Source organism: Myxocyprinus asiaticus, chromosome 4 (genome assembly GCF_019703515.2).
Source record: "Myxocyprinus asiaticus isolate MX2 ecotype Aquarium Trade chromosome 4, UBuf_Myxa_2, whole genome shotgun sequence".
NCBI lineage: Eukaryota > Metazoa > Chordata > Actinopteri > Cypriniformes > Catostomidae > Myxocyprinus > Myxocyprinus asiaticus.
Genome location: NC_059347.1, coordinates 25,832,553 through 25,855,072, shown reverse-complemented (window position 1 = coordinate 25,855,072; position 22,520 = coordinate 25,832,553). Strand labels below are relative to the sequence as shown.

Here is a 22,520-nt window from a genome sequence, read left to right as displayed (position 1 = left end):
TGTCCTTTTTTTCCAGGTGGGAGAGAGCAGTGTGTATTGTGGATGCAATGGCATCATCAGTGGAGCAGTTGTTGCGGTAAGCAAACTGCAATGGGTCTAGAGAGAGAGGCAGCACAGAGCAGATGTAATCTCTGATTAGTCTCTCAAAGCATTTGCTGATGATGGGGGTCAGAGCAACAGGACGCCAGTCATTTAAGCAAGTGATTTTTGATTGCTTTGGACCAGGCACAATGGGGGATTTTTTTTAAGCATGTGGGGACTACAGACAAAGAGAGGGAAATGTTGAAAATGTCCGTAAAAACACCAGCCAGCTGGTTCGCGCACGCTCTGATGACATGGCCCGGAATGCCGTCTGGGCCCGTGGCTTTGTGGATATTCACCCATCGGAAGGATCGGGTTACATCCGCTACAGAGACGGAGAGTGAACTAACCTCTGTAGCTTCGGCCGCGAGAGCTCTCTCCGCGAGGGCGGTGTCATTTCCCTCAAAACGAGCATAAAAAGTATTTAGCTCATCCGGGAGAGAGGCAGCGGTGTTCATGGCGGAGTTTTTATTCCCTTTATAGTCCGTGATGATGTTAATTCCCTGCCACATGCTTCTAGAGTTGGTGGTGTTAAACTGTCCTTCAATCTTGTTCCTGTACTGGCGTTTTGCTGTTCGGAGGGCATAACTGGCTTGTTTATGCTCCTCCACGTTCCCGGAATTAAAAGTTGAGGTCCGCACATTAAGTGCCGCGCGAACATCGCTATTTATCCATGGCTTCTGGTTCAGATAGATCCGTGTTGTTCTGGTCGGAACGACGTCCTCTACGCACTTTCTGACGAAACACATTACACTATCAGAGTTAAGCTCGATGTCGTCATCAGAGGCAGACCGGAACATCTGCCAGTCCATGTGATCATAACAGTCTTGTAGCGTAGAGTCTGATTGGTCCGACCAGCACTGGATCATTCTGAGGGTGGGTGCATCCTGTTTCAGTTTCTGCCTGTAAGCGGGCAGAAGCAGAACGGAAGAGTGGACTGATTTGCCAAATGGTGGGTGGGGGAGGGATTTGTAGCCATCCCGGAAGGGAGAGTAGCAATGTTCCAAAACCCGGTCCCCTCATGTGTTGAAACTAATGTGCTGGTGGTATTTTGGTGCAACTGATTTGAAACTGGCTTTATTAAAGTCCTCGGTCACAATGAACGTGGCCTCAGGGTGTGCGGTTTCCTGCTTGCTTATAATCCCGTACAGTTCCTTGAGTGCCCGGTCTGTGTCAGCTTGTGGGGGGGATGTACACAGCAGTGATAATGACCGCTGTGAATTCCCTCGGTAGCCAGAATGGTCGACAAAGAAGCATGAGAAATTCCAGATCAGGAGAGCAGAAAGACTTGATAGAATGTACGTTCCTCTGATCACACCAGGATTTGTTGATCATAAAACATACACCACCACCTCTGCTTTTACCTGAGAGGTCTTTCGCTCTGTCTGCTCGGTGCACAGAGAACCCCGCGGGTTCAATGGCTGAATCTGGAATCTCAGCAGTCATCCAAGTTTCTGTAAGGCAGATAATGCAGCAGTCCCTTGTCTCTCATTGGAAAGAGATCCGCACTTTCAGCTCGCAGAGCTTGTTATCCAGAGACTGAACATTTGCCAGTAGAATACTGGGTAGCGGGGGTCGATTTGCATGGCGTCTTACTCTGATGAGAACGCCGGCTCCGTTTCCCCTTTTCCTCTTGCGTTTCCGCGTCCGGGCTGCCCAGACAAAGGGCTCCGCTTGCGTGTTTGTAAACAGCGGGTTGGCATTGAGGAATTTGAAGTCCGGTTTACGGTGTGAAATTGCTGAACCAATGTCCAAAAGTGTTTGTCTGTCGTAGACAATGAGGCAGACAACATCCAAAACAAAAAACATAAGAATTGTAAACAAAACAAACAAAACACTACCATGTTGTGTCGGAGCTCGCAATGCAGCAGCCATGCTCTGCGCCATCTTGAGTACTTGTTACCTACACAGGCATTACTGTTCTTCAGTATTTATATGCAGCTGTGTGGTAACAGCTATGACATGATCACAACAATGTGTGAATTACAGTGATGTGTATGTCACTGGACATATTAACAAAAGAAAGGTGATTTGGGGTGTGCAGTTCCCTATTCAACCACTAGGGGGAAAACGAAAGGTTGTGAAAGTATGCACTGTCCTCTTCAATTGAATGACATTGGTTTCGTGTCTCTATGTCCTTTAACAAAAAAGCTATTACAAAAAGAAGGTTTATATTGGACATGCAGTTCACACACCAAGCTATTAAAAAAAAATAATACTAACTGCACTTTCTCCACGGTCCCTTACTTGCCACTGGGACAGGAGGACCTCTTACCGGGGTAACTCACATTGTGACGGCTTTTGCAGGCAAATGCTCATAATATAGAGTGAAAATAATGAAAACAAGCTTGAAGAATATTATTAGCTTTCCATGTTTTACAGTAATACTATTTTGGAAATTATTTTCTAAGCCGTTTAAGAGTTATCGCCATTTATCGCTGAATGTGTCTGGAATATCAAAAACAAAGCTAGTTTAACCTCGCTCAATATTGGTGGAATAAACTGACAAACACCAGTTTCTCCCAGAATTAGTAAACCACAAAAAATGGGTCTAATTTAACAAATAACTGTGTAATAGTGTTCTCACTTATGTACGTAGAAAAAGGTTTTCACACAACATTTCTGCTTGATTCAAAACAAATGCGTATGCACCCATATGTATTATTACCATAATTCTAATGTAGATGAATCTGGAGTACTCTAAATGAGGGGGAGTGGACTTGTAGTTATTAGCATAATATACACAAACCACCTCCATATATGGGTTTTATGCACAGCCTCACCTGTACAGACATCCGTCACTTTGCAAACGTTCATCCACAAGTTGTATGCACAAATATGTCCATATGCACGTTTAGTGAATGTGACAAACTGCATGTTACGTGAGCAACCACTTACTAATATTACATAATAGGGATGTGCCCGAAGCTGAATACCTTATTCGGAAAGGCACAAAGAATGACTTCAAAACGAATAACGGATTCATCTGAATAATAGAAACAATATTCATTTGACTGATTATCCAATAAGCACAAGGATAAAGCAACATTTTAAATAAAAATATCCAAAATTACAAAGAAATTAGGAGTCTGTGAAGTCAATATTAGTAGCCTACTAAAGTGTAAAACTTAGGAATGAAAATGCGCACGGTGTGATTTCAGATCGGATGGGCGTGGTCTCAACTCTGTTTGTGGTCTCCGTTAATTGTGAGGGTATGGAGCTTAAGTGTAACATTAACTAAGACACTACATCATATAGGCTACCTTTTCCACTCCTTAAAATGTCTATATTAATGTATAACACGATTCACATGTACTGATTTCCATGTATTAATTTATAAACCAACCTGAGTGCTATGTTAAATTCCTGACCTGAAGTAATGATTTCACAGCGGAGCTTGTCTATTCACCTCTAAAAGTTGACCACATTTATTTTCACATCACCATTAAGGTAAGTATCTGGTTAAGACTTTATTCCAAAAAAGTTTAAATGCTCCATAAAGTGCACATCTATTCAGAATATTCCTGCTTGTATGATAAAAAAGAAACTGAAACATGCATGATCTTTTTCCACTCCCTTTAAACTGTACTAAATTTGAAAATGTTAAGGTAACATTATTATTATTATTAGACTATAATTATTCTTTTCCCACTATTTTGCTAATTCTGTACATGTAATGTAACTAAATAATTGTGTCCTCCACATCCACTTCCTGATATATTTATGGGTTTTTCACCTATTTGTAGGCTATATTTATTTATTCTAAATTGTTTAAATGTTTGTATTTAATGTTCACTGCAAAATGTGTGCTTGACATTTCACAATTGCTTGACACTTCGTGCCTCAGTTAACAACATATTCTACACTTCATGAGCCTACATATTCAGCTTCAGCTGGTAAGAAAAAAAAAATATAATGAAATAATAGCACAATAATAATAATACTCATAGTAATAATAATTAGTATTATTTTTATTAGGCTGTTATTATGAATAGACATATGCAAGGCATAGTTTCATTTAGTTTTGTCCCACATCCAGTTTAAGCCCGCCCACATTCTGCCACATATTCGAACACAGAGACAGATACAGATAATTTTGCAATAGTAACAGATACAAATACAAATACAGATAATGGCTGCGCTGCACACCCCTACTGCATAATGTAACAATGTCAGCTAGATATCCAAATTAATCTGATGAAATTAGAGAAAGATTTCTCTTGTCAAAAGTCACCTCCAGCCAAATGAAACGCAAAGTCAAAATCTTGTGGGCGCGGCAGGGAACGTTTCAAAAGACATATGTGCAGACATCTGACAAAACTAACATGAAATTAACATATTCACACTTGACTTAATGAATTGAATTATTTTGTGAAAGTCTGTGAGTGGCAGTTCACAGGACAGTTTCTATATTTCAGTTAAATTAACTTACTGTAAAGCCATGCTTCTTTCACGATTTTGTTAAAATGGAGTCCTATTGAAAAGAAAGACCCCTGTAAAGGTTAATGATAAATTTGGTCTTAACAATGTAAAGAGCTTGAGACTGAGATAACAGGGGCACTGCAGGGCTTAAAAGACCTTTAAATAGAAAGAGGAGGTTCCTCAGTATAATCCTTAATGACTCTTTGAGGTTGGGCAACCCCAGAATGACTAATGCTTCCTTTAAGTGCACCTTGAAAGCTCGGATATAACATATTGCAAGTTCTAGTCTTCATCTTTACTGAAGAAAAGCATGGCTTGATTTCACAAACCATTCATGCATAGACCCCATTATGAGTAGGCTTAAGATCCATAATTAATCTAAGCACTCTGTGAGAGCCTGGTTATCCATGCCTGGTTGAAGGCTAAAAGTTCTCTGTATGTGACTGAGGTCACATCTCTGTTGGAGTAGTGGTGAAGACACAGGAAACCACAAATGAGGAAACTAAATCGATTCATTACACGAGAAGAGGAGGAAGAGGAAAGGGTTGAAAGGCAATTTTTCAAATTTCAGGGGGAGAACAGCCAGACCAAAGCCGTGTAGACAGATGGAAGAGAAGGAGAATGGGTGTCTCTTTGAAGCATTTCCTCACTGTCTGTTGTTTGACTCAGCATGTTTGGAAGCAATCACCAGAAACTTCAAGAGGCCTTCAAGCCATTGAGTATGTCCAAAAGGAAGGAAAAAGAGCTGACTTGCAGTGTATTTGAATGGCTGGTGAGTAATTGGTTCATTCAAATGGCTTCAAAACCTGTCAATGGGATTTATATACATTTTAATGAGAGTGGTTTGTTTGACCGTAGAAGTCCCCAGCAAAACAACATGATTTTATTTTATTTATTTATTTATTATAATTTTTTTTGATGGCTGGTTAATGGAGGGGAACTTTTTGACAAATGTAAAAGATAATGTTGTTTGTGATTCACTGGGCTTCTATTATAATTAAAAAGCAGTCCAAAGACTGCAAATGACAGTCTGACTCCCTGCAATTTTTTTTCATTCGCTAGAACAAACTGCCCAACAATATAAAACTATTTGCATCTATTTGATGCAGCCATCCTAATGAATTCATTAAATTTCTTTACTAAACTTGCAAATGAACTTTTTAGTGGAGCTTACTCAGTACTGACTTGAACATGCGCCATTTTCAATAATCACGTATGCTTGACTAAACATGTCAGTGTACAGAGGCCAAACTGCTCATCAACCCAAGAATTCCAAGATTGTTTCAAACATCCAATAAAGAGTTAAGAGTAACAATTGCATTTTTTTCTTCATTTAAATAAATGTGTATTTATGATAAATCCATAAGCACTCCTGATCTAAAAATTTTTTCACATAGAAGCAAATGCATAGAACACCTCACCACATTCTTAAGATTTTGATGTAGAGTGATTCAGTACAAAACTGTGCCAAATCACTCAGGTGTGCCCTGGTTGGTTTAACTGTCTCTGATGTTGCTGTAGAGAATCGAGCCTCTGCAGCACTACGATTGTCTTGATTAATAAGAATACTTAATTTGTCATTAAGCTTGATTAATTCCATTAATCTTTTAACCCCAAAGTCATTCTCTGATGCCAGTGGTATTGATTATTCCACTGGGGCAACCTTACAATTCACCGCAACTGTCGTTTGAAATGTGCCCAACTATATCTTACACTCGCTCAGTTTCAGTGATCGCAGTGGAAAATGCCCCCCCCCCCCAATACAAAAATATTCATAAAAAAAAATGTATAAAAAAAACATAAGGCTTCTTGTAAAACAAATTCATCCCAAAGCTGTTCAATGAGGTATAGCTTTGTGCAGGCAAGTCAAGTTCTTCCACACCAGACGCAGTACATTATTTCTTTGACAATAACATGATGAAACAAATAAGGACTCTCCCCAAAATGTTACAACAACACTGGAATCACACAATTCTTTAGAATGCCACTGTATGCTGCAGCATTAAAATTTGTCAGCACAGGAATTACATGTTAATTAAAAGGGGATGTTCACAAACTTTTGGCCATTTAGTGTATATTGTTGATATACTGTATACTGTATACAGAGTCATATACAGTGTGAATGGTTTCATAATAAGACAAAGCAATTGATAGTAATTTGAATGTCCACCCCAAGGGGAGGCAATGATTTTATTGCTCTAATGTAAATATGGTTAAATATGAAGTGTTTACAGTGGTAGCAGGATGCTAGGCTTGATATGAAACATGACAAATAGCTTTTGCTTGAGGTAAGATGATCAGTTACCTTAATGAACATTGAGAAAGTGAGCTGAAAAAGAGGTACTCTAGGGAGAAGTATAACTGGGATTTGTTGAACCTTTATTCAGGGAGCTAAATAGCAGGCATCCTCACGAATAAAGCTTTGATCTTTGTTGAGGTTGTGAGTGAAGGATTATCTTAGGACACAATGTTGTTTAAAGCACACATCTGTGCTGTCATGTATAATTTTTTTTTTCTTCAAGTCAAACCATGGCACTTACTGGTTCTAATTAAGAATATTATAACAATAAACATTTCAACTTAACATTTCATCATTCACAGGTATTCTTTATAGACCATTTCAAGAACATAAACAAAAACTAAGGAATTAGAACGGTCCAAACGTATTTCCAGATCCTTTCAATAAAGTATCTTTTTCAAGGTAAGTCAGTCCATTCATCAGCTGTCTTTGGAACACTCTTAAGCAGTTTTTCTATGTAAACGAGTGTCATGAAAGTGCAGCTCCTATCTACTTGAATAGGGAAAAACCGAAATCTCCAAAACAGTTTGTAAATGTTATAATAAAAGAACATATGTGAAATAAGCAGTAAAATCTGACAACACTGTGTGGCCGGGTGAGCAAGATACGGACACAGTGGGTGTGGCGTCAGGCATCGGAGTTGATTTAAAATGTCCAAAACAAAGGGAAACGGGCATTTTTGGTGGAAAGAGCAATGTGAATGAAGAGTAGTGAAGACGGGAAGGTTCAGGTGATAGTGGGAGGGGTCACGACGGCCACGAGGCGCTCCCCTCCTTGGTCCAAGGCACATGGGGCAGCGGCTTCAATTGAGCGTCCCGGCTTCCCTGGGCCTCTGCACTAGAGGGGAATAGTGACCCGGCATCCTGGCCCGTCGGCTGTGACGTGCTCCAATCCCCGGCGTCGCATCTAACTTACGCCAGGGTTTCGGGTTACAGGTCCGGCAACACATCTAACTCACACCAGACCCTCCCCGCTACGTTCCTGGACCTGTGAAGATGCCAGCAAATAGAGACCGATCTCCAGAGGAGAAGCGCGCTCGGTGTTTAAAGGCAGCGGTGATGAGGCTCTTCACTGGTTTCAGGTGAACACAATCACGCACCTCCAAATGGGGAAAAGTCACCGCGGGCAACGATGATCCATGGGATCCATGGGATCAATTTTACCGTCTTGTATAACTAATGTGCATGCACATTCTCGAGTTGATTTACAGGCGATTTCTGTATCTAAAAGGTGATTGGCTATTTTACCTGTAAGGCTGGACTTCCTTCTACATCCGTTGACTGTTGGCTGCTGTTGGGCATTCCAATTTCTCCCATTCATTTTAATAGAAGTAGCCCATCTCTGCTAAATAGTCTCTGTTTTGACAAGCAGGAAATGTTCATGGAACAATGACGTCACTTGACGTCGCCATAGAAAAGTCCTTGAAATGGTCTATACTGTAAAAAGTGAACAGTTGTGACCTGACCTGACCTTACTAAGTACTAAATTACTTTCTTTGTCGTAATTTAGCCAAATTAAATCATATGGTTGACTTAAAAAAAAGAGACAAAATCAGATATGGTCAGAACTTTGTCTAGTTTAGAGGTGATATTAAAACAGAGTTAATACAAGACACAACACTAGATTGTCCCTAAGAATTTGAGGACATTATAATGAAACATACCTGCAGCCACTGGGACTGGTCACTGTGTCCAGATGTCCAGGCATTGACCTTTCCTTGCTTATCCAGTCTTGCTTTTCCAGGCTCCCAGGTGAACATGTCCATATTAAGAGTTCTGAAGATGCTGGAGGCTGTGATTTGGTAGTCCTGAATATGGCCAGACTTCATCCCCATTTGCTCAGAACATCCTGAGGGATAAAATGGCACATTTACTTACACAACCCTGCTGAAAAGACCAACTGACACCAACATGAATTTCCATGCATTTCCAGGCTGACCTGTTGGAGATAAACCAAGACACCAGCATTCCAAGCAGGGGACCAGCTTTCAAAACACTTCCAGAAAGCAGGTGGCCATGTCTTTATCTATCAGTTAAATACATTGTTCAGCTTCAAATACTATTTCTTCTCAGCTGGCAGAGCATGGGCAAAATCATGGGTTCGCCTCCCAGGGAGCAGATCTTTAATGCTTTAGATGAAATTGTCCACCAATTTCATAAATGTAATGTAAATCACACATTTAAACATAACCAAAAAATAATTATGAGACATAGGACATCTCAAATGTAACATGTACTCAGGGTTGGGGGGGGGTTACTTTTGAAATGTATTCCACTACAGATTACAAAATACATGCTGTAAAATGTAATTTGTAACATATTCCGTTAGATTACTCAAGGTCAGTAACGTATTCTAAATACTTTGGATTACTTCAGCATTGGTAGATTTTTTAACTTGTTTTGACTATAAAAACTCTGCCAGTACAGTAAGACAAAATACACATGTTAAAAATACATTCTCTGAAAAACCTAAATATCTTATGCAGTGTTGCTTCTAAAACAAGTTCAATGAAATTTATATTGTTTTTAGATATTTTTACAGGAAAACAATACAAAAATTATCAAGAATATTATTTTTGCCCCAATGTCAAAGGTCTTACTAGAAAAGAAGAAACTATGATCCAACGTGAATTTTCATGATAAAAATATGATCGTGCCTGGTAACGTGCATGTAAATTGGCTAGAAATAGCATTTTAGCTTAGCATAAAGCTAACAATTTACACAAGATTTATTTCTATTTCTTCTGCTCCAAACTTACTACAAATGTACTTCTTTGTCTGCTCGTATGAATGTAACACATCATAAGAAAGTTTCATCACTGTTCAAATGCACTTTGGATCGCATCATTTATATGTATAAATGTTTTCCATCTGAAAGGACTAAATATTAAATGAAAAAAATGACAATAAAATGCAAAGTAATCTCTTCATTAATCAAAATACTTTATGAATGTAACTGTATTACCAGTGATTTAAATTGTAACTGTAGTGGAATACAGTTACTTATATTTTGTATTTTAAATACGTAATTCCGTTACATGTATTCCAACCCTGCATGTACTTCATTGCCTTTGTATTCAGATCATCCTAGAAGTGTATTAAATAAAATTCCCTTAACTGACAAAGTCAACCCTGTTGTGTGCCTTTTATTGACAATCTGAACAATGTTTCAGGTGTGATACTTCTAATGTCCCCTTTGGATGGGCTCTTAAAATGATGTTTCTTGTTTGTTGAGGTGACTCACCTGTGAGCTCACAACCCAGGAGCTCCATGCGAAGAGTGCAGTGTCTCCTGCACACCTGGGGGTAGATCCTCACATACTGAGCTTCGATCGGAGGTGTGAAGGAGTTGGCATATGGGGTGTTGTTATCAATATTACCGTGGAAGATCTGGAGGGAGAATGGTGAGAGATATCACACGAGATGTAAAAGCAAAGACTTTAAGGGAAGTCAGTTCACTTGGCAGCCAAAGTGGTAATGTACCCGTGGAGCTATACAGTGCATTCATAAAGTATTCAGACCCATTAAGGGGATAGTTCACCCAAAAATGAAAATTCTCTCATTGTTTACTCACCATCATGATATCCCAGGTGTGTACGACTTTCTTTCTTCACCAGAACACATTTGAAGAAAAACAGAATAATTTCTTAGCTAAGTGGGTCCTTAAAATGCAAATTAATTGCAATTTCTCTTTTGAAGGTCCAGAAATCACAGACAGTCAGCATAAACTTAATCCATACGACACCAGCTGTTAAATGGATGTCTTCAAAAGCAACATGATTGCTTTTGGTGCAAAAAAGATAAATATTTAAGTACTTTTTTAACTCTAAATCATTCTTCCGGTCAGCAAAGGCACGCGTGTGTGACGGAATCGCATAAGCATTTGAAACACGCGAGAACTGACCCACGTGCAACACAGCCGGAAGAGCAGCGCTGTTTACATGTGAGAAGGAGGAATGCTGTACAGTACCTTGGTTGATTTTTGGTTTAGATCTGTATTTATCTGTTTCTTTACACACAATGGTGTGTTTGTGTGCTTATCCTGGATGTCTCAACCGAGTGGAGAACGTGAGAGTACCTCGGTATCCTTGGCAACGCGAATACGTCACACGAGAGACCGCTTGGACTCCACCTAATTCTGAAGCGTTGGATTATAGTTTAAAAAAAGTACTTAAATATTTATATTTTTCACACCAAAAGCGATCGTAGAAGACATTCATTTAAAAGCTGGAGTCGTATTGATGATTTTTGGACCTTCGAAAGAGAAATCGGCATTCACTTGCATTTTAAGGACCTACTGAGCTAAGAAATTTCTCTTTTTATTCAAATGTGTTTTGGTGAAGAAAGAAAGTCATACACACCTGGGATATCATGAGGGTGAGTAAATAATGAGAGAATTTTTTATTTTTTTTATTTTTGGGTGAACTATCCCTTAAATTTTTTTTCCACATTTTGTCAGCCTTATGCTAAAATATAATTTTTTTTTTTCACATCAATCTGCACTCCATGCCCCATAATGACAAAGCAACAAGCAGATTTTTTGATAACTTTACAAATTTATTCAAAAGAAAAAAACTGAAATATCACATTGACATAAGTATTCAGACCTTTAACTCAGTACTTAGTTGAAGCACCTTTTACAGCGATTACAGCCTCAAGTCTTTTTGGGTATGATGCGACAAGCTTTGCACATCTGGATTTGGGGATTTTCTGCCTTTCTTCTCTGCAGATCCTCTCAAGCTCTGTCAGGTTGGATGGGGACCATTGGTGGACAGCCATTTCAGGTCTCTCCAGAGATGTTCCACTGGGTTCATGCCCGGGCTCTGGCTGGGCCACTCAAGGACATTCACAGAGTTGTCCCTAAGCCACTCTTGCGTTGTCTTGGCTGTGTGCTTAGGGTCATTGTCCTGTTGGAAAGTGAACCTTCAGCCCAGTCTGAGGTCATGAGCGCTCTGGACCAGGTATTCATTAAGGATATCTCTGTATTCTGCATTCAGCTTTCCTTCAACCCTGACCAGTCCCTGCTGCTAACAAAAACACCCCCACAGCATGATGCTACCTCCACCATGCTTCACCGTTGGAATGGTATTGCGCAGATGATGAGCAGTGCCTGGTTTCCTCCAGACATGATGCTTGGAATTGAGGCCAAACAGTTCAATCTTCATTTCATCAGACCAGAGAATCTTGTTTCTCACAGTCTGAGAGTCCTTTAGGTGCTTTTTCTCATATTCCAAGTGGGCTTTTATCTGTCTTGCACTGATGAGAGGCTTCCGTCTGGCCACTCTGCCACAAAGCCCAGATCAGTGGAGTGTTGCATTGATGGTTGGCCTTCTACAAGTTTCTCCCATCTCCACACATGATCTCTGGAGCTCAACCAGAGTGACCATCGGGTTCTTGGTCACCTCTCTTACCAAGGCCCTTCTCCCTCGATTGCTTAGTTTGGCCGGCAGATAGCTCTAGGAAGAGTCCTGGTTGTTACAAACTTCTTCCATTTAAGAATTATGGAGGCACTATGCATTGGGAAGCTTAAATGCAGCCAAACAATTTTTGTAGCCTTTGAGTTGACCTCATGGCTTGGTTTTTGCTCTGATATGAATTTTCAGCTGTGAGACTTTATATAGACAGGTGTGTGCCTTTCTAAATCACATCCAATCAATTGAATTTGCCACAGGTGGACTCCAATCAAAGTGTAGAAACATCTCAAAGATGATCCAGAGAAATGGAATGCACCTGAGCTAAATTTCAAGTGTCATAGCAAAGGGTCTGAATGCTTATGTCATGTGATATTTCAGTTTTTTCTTTAAAAAATCTTTGCAAAGTTATCAAAAATCTGTTTTTGCTTTGTCATTATAGAGTATGAAGTGTAGATTGATGTGAAAAAAATAAATAAAAAGCATTTTAGCATAAGGCTGAAACACAATTTAAAAAAAAAAAAAAAAAAAAAACTTAAGGGGTCTGAATAATTTATGAATGGACTGTATTTCAAGTCATGCTCCTATCAACTTGAATGGGGGAAGGCTAAAATGTAAAAAAATAAAAAATAAAAATAAAATCTGTATTTTTCATGCTGGTCCAGGTAATGCGCTTTTTAGAGTAAAGAAATAGGTGATGCTTCTATCAAAAAGGGATTGGCTCTTTGATTTGTAAGAGGGACTACAGCCGCCATATTGAGCATTATGATTTCTCCCACTGATTTTTATACAAATAGTCTGTCTCCTTGCCTTACAATGTTTTTGGTTATAGTTACCCCCATTTAAATTCTTTACTCAAAAAAGTATTTATTAACACCAGATATATATCTAAAGTATTCTGTGAAAAAAAGGCTCCAACATTTTTTCAAAAAAGGAGGTCAAAATGGACTAGATTTGCATTTCTTAAAGGGGATACCAGTGCTAGAAAGATAGCAAAAGAATAGTGTTACATTTTTAAGTAAGCTTAGGTTTTAGGCTTTGATTCTGCTTAAATGAAATGCTGTATCAGAGCCACTTTGTCATGACACTCAGCACATCTTGTTTTCCATCAATTGTGAGAATCAACACTTTGTAGTTTAAAGGCAGTTCTGGGTAAAATGAGACCAATCACATTTCAGTATGCAAATATTACAATGACATCATTGTCATTTAGAAGTTACAAGTAGAAGAAAAAAATAACATTTGAGGACCATCAATCTAGTTCTGCCTTGCATGCACTATAATTAAATGACTAAAATCCACTAATAATAGAACAAGATCTGAAATAATCAAAATAGCAGCTTCTACCCAAAGTCATTAGAGGAGAGAACTAGACACTGTAATAATAAAAAATGGCATCAGAGATGATATTCGTTGTGTGTCCTCTGAGGCCCAGACAGCCCTCATTTATCCCCTAAAAATCCAGTCTGATAACGCGTACTGGCAGAGAGGGAGGTAAAAGCACATGCTGAGTGACTGATGGTGGGTCTTTTTGCTCATTAAAAAATAAATAAATGTCTCACTATATCTTCATCCATGCCCTTGACTTTGTACATCCTCCAGGTCTTTCCATCATTGCTATAGGCCACTTTGTACGATTTAACATATTCTGGGCTCCCGATGCGCTTGGCTCCTTGGGTTATCACTCCTGTGACCCGCATCCTTCTCTGTAGGTTAATCTGAAGGAGGGTGCAAGAGAACAAAAGAGATAGAGAGATAAATAGATACAGAGACAAAGAGAGAGGTATAAAGAAACAGTATATTTAGATATTTTTACTGAAACAATGACAAAAATAATGACGAGTAGAATATAACCCCATACAAAGCATGAGGCAGAACATTAAAGGCTCTCCAAATGACTCATCTGGTATGCTTTTCCTTTCCCTTGCAAAGGAAAGAGTCTGCCACATATCCAGAGCAGTTAGATTGTACATTGTGAGCACGTCCAATGCTATTCTTTTTAGTGACATTCAAAACAAATGTCTGTATATGCCCTTATGTCCAGCCTCGTGCAAAAGAGCCTATATCTCATCCATCCACAGATGGTGTTGGTGTTTTAAAGGTGCTGCACAGCGAACGGCTGTCAGTAGATCTCCGTCCACTTTCCTGTTCTAGAAAGAGGAAAACAGCAGTTCTAAATGAATGTTATCCCCTCCAAATAAATGGACAAAAATCCCTGGTCAGTCAACACTGCTATTGGATTTAATACACTGAGCTTGTGCCAAAGAGTGGAGACCATTAGATTGTTAACAATTGAGACTTTCCCTGTTTATGACAGCTAGGTTGCCAAAGTCAGACTTAGACAACCTGGCAAAAATAGTTTCACTAGAACCTACAGTATCAGTACTTCATTGCATAGTGATCCTTTCCCAAATATACTCCTGGTTATTAAAGCAATCTCAACAACTCAAATATATTTAACTTTATATTGGAAATGCACTGCTACATTGGTAACATTGGTACATACCCATTTTCTTTTTTTTCTTTTCTTTTTTTTTTATGTTTTCAGAAGCAAATTTGCTGATAATTATGGCCATATTTAAATGCATCTAACATTGGTCAAAAGGTGTAAAAACAATGAAATTCAATGACTTTCCAGTTGTTTGTTATAGTCCTAAACCATTACTGCATAAACTGATTTAAAAAATCATTTCATAGAGATTTCACTTATAAAAAGATATTTCTAATCAATTACATAGGAGTTGAGCGTAACAAGACAATACAGAGATTTCCATTTTTTTTAAATAAGACATTTATGATATATTATTACTATTATTATTAATATTATTATTATTTAATATTTCATTAGATTAGATTCATTTCTTTATGGGTGTGAAATAACACACTGCTGTATTCAGATTCAGTGACACACTGCTGTGTTATGAAGTACTGCTGCTACAGTACATTAAAGATAGCAACAATATCTCCCAGAAGCAAATCATAATTTCAATCAACTGACTGATGATATATACATTTTTCAAAAGCACAACATCAGCTCTGTTCACCCTAAATGAGGAGTTAATGCTACCATTATCAATTTGCCCTTCAAATGTGGAAGCACATCCTCTATGTTAACGTTAACCTCAAGCACACAATTGAAGCTGCTGTGGTTGGAGGGAGTATAAGGCCACAGGGACAGATGTCATGCCAATCCAAACAACCATGTAGGTCACAGCACAGGTTTGTGTCCTGTCCCATCTTTATATGCAGAGACAACTTTAAGAAAGCCATTTACAGGTTTATTTCCTGAAAAGTGTCAAGTGTCATAATTCAAAAGTGGCTCTTTGTTATCACAACATGCTTGGTTATTTAAGCATCCCGACCATCCTGACAGCAACATTAGTTAAACCTATGATATGAGTTTGGGTTATATGTTTGGCCAACCAATGGAAGAAGGGATGAGTTTTCAGGAATTCAGATTGGTGACATTAGCAGCGCAGAGATTACACTTCAGCTTTAAGTGCCTAGTTAAAGAACAGAAAAAAAAAAAAAACCCACACAATCTAAAGATATCCCAATTGAAATACAAAAAAAGCTAATTGGAAACCATTAATTGACTCAACCAATGGGTGTGTTACAAACTTCATCTTAAATTTAAGAACACAGTTATAATAGTGTATTGTCACTAAGGGCTTTCTTGCAACCGCCTGTAGGTCTTGGAGCCTCTACTAATGAGCTGAATCAGGTGCGTTTAATTAGAGGGACATTCACAATGTGCAGTGTTGAGGAGACTACAGGAATTATTTGAAAAGCCCTGAATTAAAATACATTTCAAATCAGCTCCCTCCTACACACTCACTCCCAGCATGCGGAGGAGAGAGAGGGACATTCATTAATGTAAGATAATCATTAATGTCCTTCTTACATGGCTTCATGACAAAGAGACGGAGAGAAATATGTAAATGGCTACACGTTGATGCTCAACTCACTGGCTGTATTAATGTTGTCTGGAAGTATACATACACATGCATTAATGCATACACTCACGAATAAGGCACGGCATCAGCCATTTCACTGTATATATGAACATACAGACTGTCATCCAGAGTAAAGAGGTGATCTGTAAGTCCCGTTTTTCCCTGGACAGCCCCATATTTAAGCACTTTTTCTAGTGTCCCTAATATTCTGAAAAAATCATTTTTGTCCTGTATTTCCCCTCTCCTAAAATTTCTCTATCGCCTATGCGGCTTTCTCAGTCATGTGAGTATTCTAATCAAAGGTAGCCAAGGATACGGCTTGTAAACCCAATAAAATCACACCATGTTATTTGAAGTACATGATTGGATTAAACTATCCAATCACAATCCTCTATCAATAGACGTCCAGTTAGTGAACTGAATGAAGAGTCAGTTTGAAAGAGCACACAGATACAATTGCGGCTGGAAAAATCTCAAGGAAGCGTGCATGTACATTTAATGAGGATCTTCAAAAAGAGTTTACATTTCTTAAAAAAGGAGTCACAGACAAAGCCTAGTAAAGTGAGGTGTGAGATTTGTGGAGCTCACATTTTCATCACCCATGGAGGCCACACTGACATCGTGCAGCATGTTCATATAAAAAAGCTGCTAAAAGTAAGTGTGCTACACCTGTAATGACACCAACACAGAAACTGGAGATTAACCCAGATGCGGGAGTTTATTGAACAGAACACAGAGGAAACAGGTAAATAGTGATTAAGAGGTGATTATTCAGGCAAGTAAACAGTCTTATTAACACAGCCTTTCATAAAACCAGAGAACATAGGCAGAAGGCGATTAACTGATCACCACTAGGATCCACTGATCTGTATTTCTAGTCCAATCCTTGCAAAAAAAAGGAAACAAACTTCAACTGGGTTTCAGACTCTCAACATCCATAAACTGAGGAGCAGGTCAGTATTTAAAGGCATAATGCACATTGAGGGTTTTCAATGTTCCCTTATCTTGCACATCCATAGCAGATCATTGATACACAGTTAAGTTACACACAGGTAAGTAGGTATACTGCAAACTAAGGGTTCTCAAAATCACTTATCTTGCACATCCTGGGCAGATCGTTGATAAACACGTAAGTCACACACAGGTAAGTTATTTTCTTCTGAAGCAGAGTGAAAGGTGAGTCCTAGGAACATACAACAAGACCAGCTGCTGACTGAGTGTGAGGTTTCAGTGCAAGTCCAAACAGGGTGATGATGAGCTGCAGGTGTGCATGATTAACATTAGCGTGATAAACTTTTATTAAGCATCGGTGGATTACCTCCAAAATTGGAGCCGCTCATTGGAGAACACAGAAAGACTTGTGTGGGCCCTACTGAGAGACATCCCAGAGTGGAAAGACATTCAGAGCAGCCTCGAACACTTTTACTCCAGAATCCCCGCTCTCAGTTTGACTGACAAAAATCACACTCTTTGATGAGTGGGCTTGCACGAAAAACACTGTCACTCATCGCATCACTGAGTGGAACATGAACAAGACGTCCTGAGAGATGGACAGACATTTTTCGTGAGCAGCATGGACACCAGATAAATCTCAACTCAGTGTAAAATTCATGATGGCAATGCTTTTTGTACATCTTAATTTTGGACTGGACTGCTCTGCATTTTACGATAAACTCTTGAAAGACAAGCGCACACTGAGAAAAAAAGTTGCTGCCAGCGAAAAGTACAAGGTGACAACAGTTACAGAAGCGGATGCACCCTCTACTTTGCATTGATCTACACCTAAGTAAGGATACATCAATTAAATTTATGGGAGGGGGCTGTCCCGTTTTCCACAAGCAGGAATCTGGTCACCCTATCTGTAAGTAATGAGGCTTTCACAATATCTTCCACACTTCTCACCATATCTCCTCTGTTTTACTAATGGAGCAACGCTTGTAGACCCCAGACTAGGTTTAAGGCATTTAGCCTGCCTTCAAAAAGTGAGTGAGAGGAGTCAGTCAAATAAGACCCTCTATCCCCCAGAGGTAAAAAGCTGTCTGAGAGGGTTCCTGAGGGATGGGGCATGGAGTGGAGCTGAGTGCTCATAATGAAACAGCTCAAGCTCTCAGACAGACAGTCATGAAATGGGGGGAAAGTAATGGTCATAATACAGACTTAAAATGATTTGTTATCGCTGAATGTTGTGTGTGTCTGTGTGGGTGGGTTTGGGTGGTTTACGAGGAAAATTTGTTTAGGTTACAAACTGGTAATTACAAGGGTATTATGCAATAAATGTAGTTTATGAGGACATTTCTAGTGTCCCCATAATTCAAATAAATTAAAAAAACAATGTTTTTTTGAAAATGTAAAAATGCAGAAAGATTTTTGTGAGGATTAGGTTTAGGGGTAGGGTGAGGGGATAGAATCTATAGTTTGTACAGTATAAAAATCATTATGTCTATGGAGAGTCCTTATAAGGATAGCCACACCAACGTGTGTGTATGTGCCTGTGTGTGTGTGTGACTTTACAGTCAACTTCACTTGATGACAGCTAATTTTCAATCTTACAGTGTGAACAATGTGACTGGGATTTTGAGGGGCCACACAAATCACTACCTGAATATGTTCTCCTAAACTTTAAGTCTCTCTAAAGATGTATCAAAAACTTACTAAACTATTGACAGGGTCTACAGCACATGGTGGGTAAACCTGCCAATTTCTATAGATAAATCACGTTCAGAATTTTCAACACTGTTAAACAATCTTGGCATTTCAGATGTTTGTTGGCTTTTACAGTAATTAGCAATAATTGTAAAAGTAATTTGAAAGTCACTCACATAAGTTTGCTTGCGTTATTATTAAAGAACACTCACATCAAGCTACATCCCATTATTATATGACTCTCTGGGATACTTGCTGTTTGCTCAGTCACAGCATATGCTGTATATTTACCACTAACCTGTATAGTTGAACATTGTTCATAGCAACATACAGGTGCTCAAAATGGTAAACTGACTGTAATAAAAATGGCCTTTGAGGATTTCAGTATTAATTTTAATTAGGGCTGTCAATTGATTCAAATGTTTAATAAGATAAATCACACGACATGCCAAACTGAATTAAAATTCAGATTGAAATATATAGCATTATTGTGGCAGATGAGTAAAGCATTGATTAGACAATATTAAAGTGGCTTCAGAAGTCAATATATTGTTTGTTTTATATATACTGTCAATATCTATTTTATTTCCAAATCATTGGACAAGCCCACAGTCGACAACAATCTATTTTGCACTTGAGTTCGTTAATCTGTCCTGTTCTAACAGGATGTGTTCTTACTATAAAAAAAAAGTCTACACTATTTTTATTTTTATTAAATTGCTGTCAATGTACATTAGACAGGCAGTCAGAATTTTGGAGCATCTCACAGGTTTTCAGCATCATAATTGGCAAGTTTTTAGGATGCTTAGTTGCAAGTTAAAAGTAATTGCAACTAAGAAAATAGCATATCAAGATCCCTACATTCCGTTGTACTTTGTCCAGCTTTCAATAATGCATCCTGGCTCTCATTCTGTGGCAGCGCTGCTTGTGAGGTTTGTTGAGGTGTGCTGGTTGCCCCCTGCTGACTCGGCTCGTAAAAACACAAAGTTACATGGACTTAAATCTTAAATTGCTCAGATGGTAGGAAAATAAATACTTTATTAAACTAAATAAATGCACAGGTCAGAAGTCTTGATTAGGTTATTTTTTTAATGCATTATTTTTAGATTATTAATTGCACTAAATTAATGTTAAATCGGCAACCCTAATTTTAATATACAGTACTGTGCAAAAGTCATAGGCACATAAGATGTTTAACAAAAACATTTGTCTTAAGATGGTTATTTATATCTGCTACTTTAGTGTGTCAATAGGAAATATACATTTTATATTCCCAAACATTCCTTTTGCAAATAGAATAGAACAGAATAGAAGAACAGGGAGCCCTGCAACAGATGGCATGGCCCTCACAGAGCCCCCCACTGAACAACGGGTCAGTCTGAGATTACATGAAGAGACAGAAGTAATTGAGACAGCCTAAATAAATAAAAGAACTATGGCGAATTCTCCAAAAAGCTTGGAACATCCTATCTGCCAAACAACCAAGAAAAACTGTGTCCAGGTGCAAGTAGGAGAATTGAGGCTGTTTTGAAGGCAAACGTATTCACACCAAATATTGATTTAGCTCTTTTTCTGTTTACTGGACTTTGTATGACATTAATTGATTAATAAAAACTATGTCATTTTTTTTTTTTTTTTTTAAGAAATCCTCACTTAGAAAGTTTTCCACAAGTGCCTAAAATTTTGGCACAGTACTGTATATGTTGAGCATAAAACTGTTGATAGATGGGTGGAAGTTCAGAACTCCCCATTTAAAGCAAGAAAACGAAAACACTGTTCGGAAGAACAAGGATCTGGTAACAGACATGAAGAGTGGGATGAGAGACAGGTTAAAACAGAGGAAGACATGCTACATTGTATCTTATGTTAGCTAGCTAATCCATAGCAAAAATAACTTGCAATAATGTTGCTGTGTTCATTTTGCTGCAAGGGAGATTTCTTTTATATTTTGTAACTATGTTGTAAGCAAATCTAGATGTAGGATAATAAAATAATTTTAACTTAATATTTTATGTCCATGTATTTATTTGGTAAGTAGCTGTTTAGAAGGCTAAGTGGGAAAATGTAGTCAGCAGGTCATTATTGCAAAATATACTCCTTCAGGGTGATACAAGCTCACCTTGTCAGGATTTGTTTCATGATAACAACCCTCTGGCTGTATATTATCACATACATAAATCTTGCTCACAAGTTTCTTTTTTTTTTTCTAAGTGTTAATTATACACCAGTTAATCTCGATCTATCCTTTCATAGACACGTACAAGACAAAAAAAGGGGTGACCAATTAACTCTGTGTGACTAAAAGGCCATGACTGCATGATACTTCACGTTCATAATAGTCACAGATGTTGGAGTCACTTCATCTAATGGAGATGTACCCACACTGGCACCATGTGTGGAACGGCAATTGGAAACATCTGGCACAGCAATATTTGTCAGTTTTGTGGAAATTGATCCAGTTGCGGATGGCAAACATAAAATGGCTGTATTTTCCAAAGGCCGTTTATCAGCCTGACACCCAATCACGCAAGAGTCGTTTACCAATCATGATCTCAATTCTCTAGCCACTGACAGGCTTTTGAAGTTGTTGTGTTGTGTGGGGTAGGAAAGTGAGAGTCATGCAGACATAAACAGGCATACACATAAACGCACACTGCTGCAGGACATTAATTCCAGTGATAAAACATATTTGAATTAAGGAACATAGAGGTCAGTTTATTGACTTTGAATTTAAAGCATGTACATTACAGTAGGGTCCAAAATTCTGAGACCACTAGTGAAGCATTCACTATTTTGCATTTTTCTCTAATTTAATATACTTTCAATCTATTTATTTATTTTAGTAAGTTACATTGTTAGCATAATAATTTGAGCTAAAAGTTCAACTGAAAATAAATAAATAAATATTAATAATAATAAAATAAAATAATAATAATAATAATAAATAAAATAATAATAATAATAATAATAATAATAATAACCATGATTTTCAGAATATTTTACTATTTGGTACTAAATGCCTCTTTTGTTTTAATGACAGCATGCACTTTAGCAGGCATGGACAGCCCTTTACAAAAATCGAGAGGTCTTGCAAACTTTCTGCAAATTTGCTGCAAATTCACCACTCGTTATTTTACCAGGCAAAAGAGCTTTGCAGCAAACTCTTCATCGTTGCCAAAGGTTTGCAACAGGTTCACCACTACCGGTAAAGAGCAACAAACTTCTGGCAAACATTTGCGGTGAATCGCAAGCTCATTTGCATGTGAAAATAACAAGTGGTGAAATTACGGCAAATTTGTGACCAAAAAAACTAATTTTTTATATACGTTTGTGAAAAACCTAAAGATCCATGTAATGCCAGCATAATTTAAGAACATTTCAAAAGTGTATCTTGTATCTTCATTGGAAGCAAGGAAATCTGACCTTTCAACTAAATATTGTGTTTATTTTCAAGTTTAAAAAGAAACAGGTTTTGAATGTGGTCTCAGATTTTTGGACCTCACTATAGATCCCTTCTGTGTGCTCTTTACCCTGTAAATACCCTATAACCTGTAGTACTCTGCAAAATCTCTCTAACACCTTGTCCTAACCAGATGCGATGAGATAAGTTGCGACAAGTCTGTCCACACCAGGTGCGACACCACACTGCGATATTCATACACTAAAATGAGGATAATTGACAATAAAATGTAAAACAAAACAAAAAAATA

General features: G+C 38.2%; 1 protein-coding gene across 3 annotated transcripts in view; it reads right to left on the bottom strand.

Annotated features, from left to right (window-relative positions):
• The window catches only part of LOC127439940 (EGF-like repeat and discoidin I-like domain-containing protein 3), a 303,076-nt gene that overhangs the window by 90,399 nt on the left and 190,157 nt on the right, over positions 1-22,520 (bottom strand). For all 3 annotated transcript variants that reach the window (XM_051696244.1, XM_051696245.1, XM_051696246.1), the window contains 3 exons: positions 13,774-13,929; positions 10,046-10,190; positions 8,466-8,650 (listed from right to left, as the gene is read on the bottom strand). In XM_051696244.1, coding sequence (XP_051552204.1) covers positions 8,466-8,650; positions 10,046-10,190; positions 13,774-13,929 — 486 coding nt within the window. The remainder of the gene's footprint in view (positions 1-8,465; positions 8,651-10,045; positions 10,191-13,773; positions 13,930-22,520) is intronic.